This window comes from Rhineura floridana, chromosome 9 (assembly GCF_030035675.1).
Source record: "Rhineura floridana isolate rRhiFlo1 chromosome 9, rRhiFlo1.hap2, whole genome shotgun sequence".
Taxonomy (NCBI): Eukaryota; Metazoa; Chordata; class Lepidosauria; order Squamata; family Rhineuridae; genus Rhineura; species Rhineura floridana.
This window is the reverse complement of record NC_084488.1, coordinates 101,941,691-101,955,049: the sequence shown is the minus strand read 5'-3', so window position 1 is coordinate 101,955,049 and position 13,359 is coordinate 101,941,691. Positions and strand designations below refer to the sequence as shown.

The 13,359-nt window shown below is 43.1% G+C and overlaps 1 protein-coding gene across 1 annotated transcript in view; it reads left to right on the top strand.

The window, feature by feature from the left end:
* Positions 1 to 13,359, top strand: part of GRID2 (glutamate ionotropic receptor delta type subunit 2) — an 887,701-nt gene that overhangs the window by 706,388 nt on the left and 167,954 nt on the right. Inside the window, exon 8 of the mRNA XM_061583023.1 lies at positions 1,599 to 1,700. Within this exon, the coding sequence (XP_061439007.1) occupies positions 1,599 to 1,700 (102 nt within the window). The remainder of the gene's footprint in view (positions 1 to 1,598; positions 1,701 to 13,359) is intronic.

Sequence of the window (13,359 nt, the reverse complement as noted above, 5' to 3'; positions counted from 1 at the left end):
CTCACAGGCTTGTTGTGAAGATATAGAAGGAGGTGTAAAATGGCTGCAAAGGGGGACATAGTGTTTGTGTCATAGGCATCAAATTTTGCTTCCTTTAACCAAAATGTTGCATCTTTATAAAGGAAGGGACATGTTTTTTTCTCCCCTCCCCTCCCCTCCCCTGCCTGCCCTCAGTACACCTCCAGGGTTCAACCAATCTGGCATGATTATTGTGTGTTTAGATGCATTGATAAGTCCCAGTTGTATTCAAGTATTACCCCCAGGGGCCCTCTCACCATGAACCCTTCTCTGCCCCTTCCTCACAAGAAAGCCTAGGCTATAATCCTGTACCCACTTATCTGGGAGTAAATCCCATTAATCACAAAGACACTTGCTTCTCTGAGTAGGCATGTATGCCATGGGTTGTTTTTTTAACATCCACCCACACTTATTATGTAGTAGAATCTGCAGAAAATAATGTATAAGGAGTACCTGATCTTAAATGGAGATTATAAGGAGACGGACGCCACTAGCTAAGTGCAGGGGAGGGGGAAACAGCAGCTTTTTAGGACCCCAGGGATTCTAAAGAACTCACTTATCAATCACAGAGACTGAAAACTTATTTTTATTGAATAAAATACAATTTTATTGTATTGCTGCCCTCGGCTCCCGTGGGAGTAAGGACAGGATATTAAATAAATAAATAAAATAATCTTAGAAGGCTGCATAATCTTGTAAGAGGACTTGGCTGTAAGGGGTGACTGTCATGAACGGACCCTGCACTTCTACATTTGCCGCTACACTCCTGTTCCTGTGCACTTTATTTCTCCTTCCAGACTCACTTTGGCAGGTTTCTCAGTTCTTGTAGATTACGGACTGACTTCTTCAAGCGCTCATTTCTTTCACAGGTTGTTGAAGGGTTTGCTACTGTTGCAAACATGGGATAAAGGGGTATTCCTTTTTATGCATACATTCCCCTAATATATGCATTTTTGTAAACACTGCTTGGCCATTGAACTGCATTGCAAAATCTGAATCTCAGAGGATGGCTGTGTTTCCTTCTCATCTTGTTTCAGAAAGTGCGAATTTAATAGATTCAGCTTGAAATGCGAACTGAATCAAAATTCTTGCTCATCCCTAATACCAGTAGATGTTTGGCAGCAACCCTCCCTGCCTTCTTTTAGATGTTGCCTGAAAACAGTACTATTTAGACAGACCTTCACAATATGAATTTCTTTTCAACCAGTTAGCATCTACTGATGTTGTATTGCTGTTTTTTAACTATGTTTTTAATGTACGGATACCTTTACTGATTTTATGAAAGTGTGGGTTATAAGTATTTCATTGAATAAATAATAAATAAATGCTGGTTGGGGCTGATGGGAGTTGGATTCCAACAACATCTGGAGGCCATAGCTTCCCCATCACTGCTTTAAGTAGAAGCAGAGCTTGGAAAAGTTACTTTTTTTGAACTACAGCTCCCATCAGCCCCAGCCAGCATGGCCACTGGATTGGGCTGGTGGGAGTTGTAGTTCAAAAAAGTAACTTTTCCATGCTCTGAGTAGAAGCAGCTGTTCGTGGTTCATGATCAATGGGGTGATACATCTTCTATTTTTCAGCTGGGCTGCTGGAATCCGGTCACTGGTCTCAATGGGTCATTAACAGACAGAAGGCTTGAGAATAACATGCGTGGTGTGATTCTTCGTGTGGTGACAGTGCTGGTAAGCAGAATGAAATCTTTCTATATATATATATATATATACACACACTTTATTTTAGTTTCTCTTGCTCTTCCCTAATAGCTTATTGACTAACGGCAGTTGAATACTATTTTCAAGAAAAAGCAAAATGAAAACATTATAACATTATACTACAGTTTAACAAAAAAAATGTGAAATGTTTCTATTGACTATCGTACCATGAGGCTTACATTTGTCCATACTGGATCGATAGGAATTTTGCCACCCCACAAAATAATTATTTTACCAATAGTGTTACTTTTCAGCATGGGAATCAAATGCATTATGCTGCTGCTTCTGTCGCTGTGCGCCAAGTTATGTGAGCCATGTGCATTAACTTGAAAAGCAATACAAAGTAGGCCTGTTAGCTCAAATTCTAGATGATGCATAAGAAGCAGTCATCCACCAATTACTGTGGCAAATTGACTGCTGTTTCACACAAATTACTGCACTCAGAAAATATTAAAGATTATCTTAGGGTGAATTACATTAGCTTAGTAAAACAATCACTACTCTCTCATTATATTTTGCTTTTGCTTTTTGGCTATTCTGCATCGCATCTCAGACACAGAGCAAGGCCTGTAAAGATTATGATGATAGCAATGATTCAAACAACTAAAATTTACTGTGTTATACATTTAGGAAGTGCTAAGTGCTGGGGAGAGGGGTTGGATTGGGCAGAGGTGTCCCTCTGCTCAGCTCTGCCAGCCTCCATTAGCCTCCTGCTGGCTGCCACCTGTGGAGTGATGCCAGTGTGACTCTGCTGATGTGGAGCTCCTCCTTCCTCCTGTTGAACAGTGGGATCCCCAAAACTGGGCTTACTGGGGCAGGGAGGGGGCAGGGCTGAGCCTGCCTGGAAGTTGTTGGATCCTAAGCTAGTGATGCCGACTCAGGCCATCCTGAGTCACACCATTAGGCCATCATCTACTCCAACTAGCAGAGGCTCTCCAGAGTGGCAGACAACAGGTGACTTTTGCAAGCCCACCTGGAGATGTTGGGGACCGAACCTGGAGCTTTCTGCATGCAAAGCATGTGTTCTGCCACTGAGTTATGGTCCCTTACCTGGCACTGGCAGCTCACTAAGTTTTTAGAAAATTGGGGAAACTAAGTTGGGATAGCATTTGAGCTACTGGAGAGTGTCTTGGGTTGTTTTTAGTGGACCTTTATTGCTTGTTTTATCCTTTTTGATACTGTATCACCTGATTCCCCTAAGTCAGGAGGATTCTGGGCTGCTGTGAATGAGCCCCAATTTAAACTGCCTGCAGTCCCTCCTTCAAACAGCATCACTGGTCACTCAGCAGACAGGGCAGAGAGAACCATTTCTTGACCCACAGGAAGTTCAAGACACACAGCGGTACCCATTCTACTTTTCAATCTTTCTATTTTTGTGTATGAGACTCATACCTTTTCCTCTAGACTAAACTAAATTGGAGAGAGCAACTATAACGTGACAGAGCAGTATTATTTATAGTTTTGTGTGTTCCAGCTAATTTGATGTTCATCAAAGTAACATCACAGCAGCAGTAGATGGCCTTTGTACTTTGCTGGATGCAGATTTAAAATGGATTCAACACAATATCCCTGCGATGAAAATGCTCAGTGAATGCTCCCTATCAAAAGTAATTCAAATTAGTTTCTCGTTGTCTTTCCTTCCTATCATTTCATCCCTATTTTATCATTTCAGTTAACTGGCCAGAGTGCTTTCTTCTGGCAAACAATTACATTATGAAGATTTAGTGACTTTGACACTTACATGCATAGGAGAAAGAAATGCACCGTTACTCATGCCAATATAATGATCAGAGAGACGGAGAGAGAGAGTTTCTAAGTTCAGCATTTCACACATGGCAGATTAGTTCCTCCACCTCCACACTCACATCTGCTGGCTGGCATTTGCTGTTAGCATCAACTTTTGTTTAGAAGACAATAAAAACACGTTTAAGCTGATTAAAACCCTGTATTTAAAATGTATTTATTTATTTTCTTACATGTACTGTATATCCCACCTTTCTTTCATCAAGGAACCCAAGGCATATGTGTGGTTCCCAAGTAGGATCCCATTCAGGCATTGACCAGGCCCAGACCTCCTTAGCTTCAGCAAGGTGGTGGCCTCATGTGCCTTCCAACCATACCCTGGGACCTTATGTATATTCAGTTGCACAGCATTCTTTAATGAGTGAGCCTGGATTCAGATACAAAGTTCTTTCCGCCATCTGGCCTATCTTCCCATTCCCTACACCAGCATTTGCCAACCTTCTGCCTTCTAGATCCTTTGGACTACAATGACATGGCTCTGCCGCTTGGGGATGATGGGAGCTGTAATCTAAAACATCTGGAGGCACCATTGCCAGATGCTGGTTTGAGAAGTCATGCAAAACAGCACAGCATTGAGAATATTCATTCATTCATTACATTTATATCCTGCTTTTCTTCCATCATGGATCTCAAAGTTGCATAAATGGGGTTCCCAGGTGGTCACATATCTAGGCATTGACAAGACTTAGGCCTGTTTAGCTTCAGCAAACTTGTTGTATCATGTGCCTTTGGGCCATAGTCCTGGGCCCTTTCCCTATAAGGTGTTGTTGTTGTTGTTATCCATTATTCCCTGTCATTCATGTGTTGCATTGCCTTCTCTATCCCCCAATGAATGAAGAGGAAAAGGCCTGGCTGTAAGGAAGCATGAGGTAATGTTGGCTCAAATCTTGTTTCCACGATGGATAATGAAGGTGGTGGTGAAAAAATCTTATCTCAAGTGAGAAGGAAAGATCAGTGTATACCGTTCAGAACTGGGTGACACTAAGGCCACATTCACACCATACATTTATTCCACTATTATTCCACTTTAAACAATTATGGGTTTCCTCACAGAATCCCAGGAAGTGTAGTTTGTGAAGGGTGCTGAGAGCAGTTAGGATACCCCTATTCCTCTCAAAGACCTGCAGTTCCCAGAGTTCTCTGGGAAGTTGGATTGACTGATAAACCACTCTAATAACTGTAGTTCTGTGAAGAGAATAAGGGTCTCCTGACAACTCTCAGCACCCTTCGCAAACTACACTTCTCAGGATTCTTTGGTGGAAGCCATGACTGAATAAAGTGGAATAATAGTGGAATAAAGGTGTGGTGCAATGTGGCTCAAGTCAGTGCATAGGTTGTGAGTGGTCATTCAAGAAACAGATAAATATTTAGCACTGAGCCAAATCCATGCATCCAGTTTTAAGTGTGTGTGTGTGTGTTCAACAACACCCTTGCAGTTGCTCCTGTACACCCTGAAAATAAATAAGGCTGTTTCGGTGTTCCAACCAAACAACTGAAAACTCTTGAAGGTCTCTCCGCCCCCCCCAAAAAAAGGTTGAGCTGGAACTCTTAGATAGCTTTATTTAGCCAACACTCACTCTTTCTTGCTATGTTTTCAACCTTTGCCCAAGCTAAAAAATCTTCACCTTGAAGAAGAGTGAAGGAATAACAACCAGCAGAGGTCTATCACCCTCCTTCAAAAAAGAGATCATATTTGAGCTTCCCACTCTGAATATTCACTCCATCCCTTGGTGTGGGAGGTCCAAAGAGCAATTCGCACTCACCAGGACAGTCAGTGACTTAGGACTACAGTGTGAAAAAGTGGTTTGATCAATGAGTGAAAGCAACGGCTAAAATACAAGAGCTTAGAAACATTAGAAAACCAGGGGCAGCCCCAGCTACTGCGAATCCCAGGGCAGGAGATCCCAAGCCGCCCGCCATTCCCCCGTTCTACTTACCCTTTCTTTGTGCTGTTTTTTCGGTGGCACGCACTGCACGTGCAGGTTTGCCATCAATCAAGATGGCAGCCGAGGTTTCCCTAAGGGGCTGAAGCTTCTGCCGCCATCTTGGTTGATGGCACACATGCGTGCTACATGCGCGCATTGCTGCCATCAGCCAAGATGGTGGCAGAGGCTTCAGCCCCTTAGGGAAACCTTGGCCTCCATCTTGATTGATGGTAAACCTGCGTACACAGTGCATGCAGCCGCAAGAAACAACAGATAGAAAGGTAGGTGAAGCTCGGGAATGGCAGGAGGCTCTGAAGCTCCTGCCCTGCTATCCGTGGCAGGATTGCTGCCACGGATTGCGGAAGAGGAGCAGAGGGGCCCTTTAGAGGCCCCTGTAGCCCCAGGGGTACTCAGGCCAGTGCCCCACCTGGCTGCCCTTTAGAACCGGCCCTGCCAGTGTTAGTTTGTAAGGATTGCTCATACACCACAAACATGACTGCAAATCATTCATTTCTATGTTCAAGGTTGTGACGGAATAATTTTATTTACAATATTGTATTTGCGCTCAGTGAAGATTCCTTAGAACAGCAGTGAAATCTGGGGACCTCCAGGTGTTGCTGGGCTATATGTCCCATCATTCTGGCCATTGGTGACACTGGTTGGGGCTGATGGGAGTGAAGAGTAAACCAAGTAACATTCTGTTAGTGCATTCATCCCAAAGTTTGTTTTGCTGAGCTTCCATTAAGCAGAACATTCTTCATGTGAAACACCAGCCCTTTGGGGAGTTACCTGATATATTGGGATAGGTAGTTAGCCAATCCTTCAGAGAGTTCTAGCCAAGGTCTACAATGATCTTCACTTAACACTCTGTATTTTTGCTAAGGACTTCAGTTCAAACTAGTAATAACCATTTGCAATAGAGCATAATGTCATGCCTTGTCACTGCTGGTACTAAGCAAAATGAAGTCCCAGTTGCATGTCTCTCTATTTATTATTATTTATTATTTCCATTTATAGACCACTTACTATCTAAAAGATCTCAATGCAGTTTACAAAAGAATACACAAGGTACAATAAAAAACATATCAAATTAATTTACAAAGAAAAATACATAAACAATATCTATATACAATATTAAGTATATTTAAAGGCAGCAGAAAAGGGCTGAAGAGTCACATTTATATAATGTGTGAGTAGTCAGGCCACAGCTAGATTGTAATGACTGGTGGGGCAATCTTGGGGCAACTTTGAGTAGGTTAGCTACATCTGGGTCTAACTATTCTGGGTTTGTGAAGAAGTGCATACCTAGTACAGTAGGGCCCCGCACTCTGGCACTTCGCTTCTCAGCACTTTACTAGTGCGGCGGTTTTGAATTGTATCCATGTTCCATATGTCTGGCGCTTGTTCCATTTTTGCAGTGGAAAATTGCCAGAATACAGAGAGATACTAAGTGCACAAATTGATGGCACCTGATGCCCTTCTCGGACTCAGCTGCTGAGCACGTTGTCAGAGCTTGGAAACATTCCTTTTTTAAACTACAGTTGGGCTGATGGGAGTTGTAGTTCAAAAAAGGAATGTTTCCAAGCTCTGATGACGTGCTCAGCAGCTGAGTCCAAGAAGGGCGTCAGGCACCATTTTATTGTCAAGGGAGGTGGCGGACGGCGAGGGAGTGAGGGAGCGAGCAGGCGGGGGAGGGTGAGTGGGTGGGGGGATGAGTGGGTAAGCTGGCGGAGGGTGTGAGTGAGCAGGTGGGGGGAGGCTGAGTGGGCGAGGGGGGATGAGCGAGGGAGCCGGTGGAGGGCGAGCGAGTGAGCAAGCAGGCAGGGGGGAGGGCAAGCGGGTGAGGGGGAGATGAGCCAGGGAGCCAGTGGAGGACGAGCCAGGGAGCCAGTGGAGGACGAGCCAGGGAGCGAGCAGGCAAGGGGGAGGATGAGCCAGGGAGCTGGCGGAGGGCAGGTGGGCAGCTCCCTCCCTGCGTTCTGTGGCAGGGAGCCTGCCGTGGAAGGGGAGCACTACTCCCCCACCATAACGAGGGCAAGCGAGCGGGGGAGAGGGCAGTGCTATCAGCTGTAGCTCGGGGAGCTGGAGCGCGGCGGCTGAGGCTACCTGTGCTACAGCTGATCGCGCCACAGGCACCCGCCGAAAAAGCATGGAAAATGGAACATAGATCAGCTGTAGTGCAGGGAGCTTCAGGGGACAAGCGCTGCCAGCTGGAGCTCCCTGTGCTACAGCTAATCGATGTTCCACTTTTTGGCAGTTTTCGCTTTTCGGCAGGGGTCTGGTCTCTAACCTGCCATATGAATGGGACCCTACTGTAACTGTTCAGTCATTTTGTGTTCTGTTTTGTTGGTAAAGTAGTTGCTTCCTATCTGAAGTGTTCTGACCAAGAGGTTCACAGAAGGGTGGGTGGATCAGAAGAGACTCAGTGCCCCAAATGGGTGCAGTGACACTGATGCTTGTCCTGGACCCCTGACTGTAGGATTACCTAGTGGTGGCAGCATGAGCAGGCAGCCATTTAAATTTCCCATAGTTCTCTAGAGCAGGCATAACCTGTGGCACTCCATATGTTGTTGGACTCCAACTCTCATATGTCCGAGCCAGCATGATCAGTGATGATGATGGGAGCTTGAGTTCAGCAACATCTGGAAAGCTACAGGTTCGCCATCCCTGCCCTTCAGCAAAGCTGTTTTGGCAACATTGTGGGAAATTAAAATAACAGTATACTGTTGCCACTATCAGGTAGGGATGGGAGAAAAAATTGATTTAGTTTGCATGTAAAGCCAAACTTTTCAATTTTGCACTTTCTGAAACAATATGAGAACCAAAACACAGCCACCCTTCAAAATCACCGCTTAACCCAATTTTGTGATGCAGTTCTCCAACTAAACAATGTTTACAAAAATGCACATATTAAGGGGAATGTGCATTAAATGAATATGTTAGTGAAAGGTAGGAGAAATTTGAGAAATTGCTTGTAAAATGTGTACAAATGTATACAAACTGCATACAAAAATGTGTTTATTGGAAGAAATTTGCAGTAAAAAGCTGAAGAATGTTCATGAGGAATTTATTTTTAAAAAATCACTAATTGCTGCAGAAATGTGGAGAACTGAATTTAAGATTGGAAAAATAAAAAACTGAAAGAAGTGAAATTGACTGATCCTTCCATCCCTACTGCCAGGTGAGATCATGGCCGAGGGACCAATTTTACAGGACTAGTTTCACTAGAGGGCACTTTGCCAAAGACTCACTCAAAGTTGCTGCTGACCCTGAGGCCCAGTGGCATAGCATAATATATTAATATGGCATCTTATATATTCTATTATATGTTATATGCAAACTCCAAAGGATAGATGGAACATTATAGGTGGGATTTTTCTGTTCCTTACAACTTTAAAACATTTTTGATAGGGCTACCGGGGCCAGGATGAAATTGCTTCAGGGCCTGCATGTGGCCTGCAGGTTGACAGTTGACTGTCCCTGTTTTTAAAAAAACTGTTGCTACTTCCAGAATTTAATGTTAGTCACTCCGTTGACAAATATGTTCTATTTTCACAGTAATGACATTTCACTCCCCTCCCCGGGGAAAGCCTGTTTGTATCATATTGGTATTTTCTATTTACTTGCTGCAAATGATCCTAAATTCTAGCACACAATCATGAATTCTAACACATACTCAAACAGAAAGACTGTATTGCTTATTTGTCTTTGAAAGGAAATATTCATCATAAAGCAACAGAGACTTGTACAGTCCACAGTAAGAAAGGGGAAATGTAGGCAAGTAAGAAAGAAAAGAGGAAATGTAAGAAATGCAAGCAAGACTTCACAGTAAGAAAGAAAATATATTTAGATGGCTAATAATGGCATAGGGCGCTGCCTTTTTCTCTAGTATTGACACCATTCTCTCATAGCTCAGTGGTAGAGACTCTGCCTTGAATGCAAGTTCAGTCCCCAGCATCTCCAGGTAGGGCTGGGAGAGAATCCTGCCTGAAACATGGAGAGCTGATGCCAGTCAGTGTAGACAACGCTGAGCTAGGTGGGCCAATGATCTAACTCAGTATAAGGCAGCTTCCTATGTTGCTATGTTTTAAAATCTTACAGTAATATATTTATTTTCTCAAAAAAGCTGTTTGAAAGGTTCATGTGAGTGAGTGACTGGGTGAGTGTGTGTGTGTGTGTACACCAGCTCTCTTGTACCCTTCCTTTATATGAAGGGTTGGTATATATAACCAGATGCCCCAATGGGGAGCCCACATGCAGGACCTGTGCACAACACTCTCCCCTCCTGTGGTTTCCAGCAACTGTTATTCAGAAGCATTCTGCCTCTGACCATGCAGGCAGAGCATAGCCATCATGGCTAGCACCCACTGATAGCCTTATCCTCCATGTAATTGTCTGATCCTCTTTTAGAGCCATCCAAGTTGGTGGCCATCCTGCATCCTATGGGAGCGAATTCCATAGTTCCATGCACTTCTTATAGAAAGTGGCTTGCTTCTTTCTGGGTCAACACATTCTCTGCAAGTATCCCAGAACCCAGCAAGTGCTATTTGGCCTCCTGGAAGTTGGCCTGTGTTCTGCCATTGGATCATTGGCTGCAGTCTATCCACCTCTTCTTCTTTAAATGAGTTCTTGGAGATTTCAGATGGCAAAGAGGGATCTATAAGGTGTTGGACTACGACCTGGGAGACCAGGGTTTGAATCCCCACATAGCCATGAAGCTCATTGGGTGACCTTGGGCCAGTCACTGCTTCTCAGCCTCATGAAAACCTTATTCATAGGGTTGCCATAAGTCAGAACCGACTTGGAGGCAGTACATTTACATTTTATATCTATCTAAAAGCTCTCTCCTTTCTCTGCTCCTAATTTCTGTTCATTTCCCTCTTTCCATCCTACTATCTGTGGAACCAATATGGTGCAGTCAGTGGAGAGGTTGGACGTTTGCAAAATGAAAAATCTAATTTGGTCCCATCAGTAGAAGGCCTTGAACAAAGCATGATCTCACCACCTTCCCTACCTAACAGGCCAGTTGTGAGAATACATCTGAAGAATTATACCAAAACAAAGTTCATTTGCGTCTCACTGTGTATGCTCTCATTCATCTTGTGGGAGCAAATTCCATAGTTTAACTATGTGCTGTAAGAAGAACTGTTTTATTTTGTCTGTCTTGAATCTTCCAACATTTATTATTATTATTATTATTATTTCATTCTCTAGTTGCTTTTTACCTACAAAAGATGTTTTAAAGTGACTTACAAGATAAAATACAACAGATAAAAACAATTAAAACCAGAACATTTTTTAAAAACATTTAAAACAATGTATAATACAAAAATTGGATGTTCCCAAGTTCTAGTATTACATGAAAGGTATTATTAGAGAAAGTAAAGTTGGATCACTGTGATGTCAGAATTTGATGATACATTGTTCCTTTTACTGGGACAGTGAATCACATCTTTAGCAAAATACCTAGTTTGGTTTATCTCACCACCTTTCCTACCTAACAGGACAGTCATGAGAATACATATAAAGAATTATACCAAAACAAAGTCCATTTTCATGTCACTGTGTATGCTCCCATTCATCTCTTCCTACTCTTGTATCTCCTTCTCCTCGTTCTATCTAAATGTACTGGTAATTTCATCAGGACAGATTCCTGTCTTACATTGTTCTGTAAAGTGCCATGTAAACAAATGGCACTATATCACCCCCTTTGTTTCTGATGTTCAGGTGGTGAGTACTGTTGTTTATGGGGAGCCTCTGAGGAAGCTCAGAGGATGATGACAAGGGAGAGCACCTTTTCAATTGTAGCTCCCCATCTTCGAAATGCTCTCCCCAGTGGAGCCTGCCTGGCACCTTCCCTGGCACATTTTTGGCTCCAGGTAAAGACTTACTTTTTTTCCCAGGCCTTGGATTAACTGAGCTGATTTTGTTCTATTGTTAGTATACTGCCAAATCTTTCTGTGGCTGTATGTGTTTCTGGGTTTTGTATGTGTCTTTGTTTTGGTACAATTCTCCTGAATTGTAGGTGTTGTATAAAACGTTAAGGCTGTATTCAACTAAGTCCTACTCTGAGCAGACCCATTGAACTTAATGAAAGCTAGCCATGTCCATTAACTCCAAAGAGCCTCTCTGAGCAGAACTAGCATTGACTACCATCCTTAATGTTTGATATTTATTTTCCTATGGAATAATATATTTATGTTTCTGTTTTTAAATGTAAGTCACTTGGAAGATGTTTTAAGTAACAAGCAGCTAATAAGTCGTCATCGTCATCATCATCATCATCATGTCAAAATGCCATCACAGGCACACAAGAAGAAGGTATCAGCTGGCCTGGTTGAACCCCATGGTTTGCAGAAATGCAAAATAAAATTCTTTAGGGAAAACAAAACTTAGTAGGAAACGCCCCAAATGAGGGCAGAGCTTGCTCAATGGCCAAAGAATACAGATAGGAAGGGCCCTAGAAAATAGGGAGAGGTGGAACAGTGTGGCTGGAATCCTGAACTGCAGCACTTCACGCTGCAACATTATGTTGCAGGCCCCATTTGCACAAATATAACAGTAATGATAGTAATTTTAATGACATATTTGTAAACTGCAGCATAATAAATATAGGATTTGTTTTTGGCAGCACATATAATCAGCATGTGTTGCAAGGAAAGCTGTATTTGAAATAATAGACAGTTACATTAGGATTTGTTGGGAATCTTCAATTGACAAAAACAGGGAGATGGCAAGGCAGCAGAAATTTCTGCTTTGCTTTTGGTTGCTCTCTCTGATTCATGTCCTCTTCAGAATAAAAGAGAGCAGGACAGCTGTTGCCAAGGAAAAACCCGTGAAGAAAAACTCTGCCTGAAATGCTGGTAATTTACAGCCATCCTGATAAATGGGCTCATTTTTTTGCTGGATGAATAAAATCATCATGAGGATTGATGCATGACAGAAGCACTTGGCTATTTGCTATTCTTTCTAGTCACACCAGGCCTTGGATTGGAAGCTGTCACTAAATATGAAATATGCTTCATGGGATTCCTGGGAGGCAGGCATTTTTAATTTAAAACAGATAACATGTAGTAAGTAATATGGGGTTTGAAATAGTTGGCACTTCTAAAAATAATACCTCCGGTAATACAGTATCTAAACAGAACTAATTGCTTCCAGTGTAGCAGCTAGCAGCAGTTAAAAAACTTTTCTAAGGTTAACAAGACACTCAGGGTTGAATGAACACCCTATATCTTTATTTGTATAGGGCATGGTTTGTCAGGGACTTCTAGGTCTGAGCTAGTGCCCAGTGCTGGAACTACAGGGAAACTGGGGAGGGGCTTATTTCAAGACTGACCAGTTGTGCCTGAAGTAAATTATTCACTTCTGTGTCAGAAAGAAAATTATTTTGGACTGTCATGACCCTAGAGTCCAGCAGTGACCAGGACACCGAGGAAGAAGCTACAGTGCTACCAATTAAGGAGTTCTGAGCCTGATGTTTCTAATCAGGAAGCCACTGACAGGCAGCAGCTCTTTGAACCAGATGCCATATCACCAGGGCCCGTTCCTGTGAACTGAAGGAACCAAGCGTCTCCTATAGTATCGCAACAGTCTAGTGATGGAGGGAGTGTACCAGGAGAGAGACCACGGAATGGATTCATTGTCAGAGAGGCTGTTCTCCACAAGGGGGTGGACTCTAGGACAGGTGGACTGGAGATGGTGGAACATAGGAGGAGAGGACTAGAGGCAGGGGCTCAAAAGACTTCAGGTCACTTTCAACCCTTGTTGAAGCAAGTTGGAGCTCTCCATGGTGTTAAGACAACCTTGCTATCTTCCTCCACAGGACTAGCACAGGGCATAGACATAGCCTGTCTGAAAACAAGCGTGGCTCCAAAAAATCTCCAGTTCAAGTAACGGAG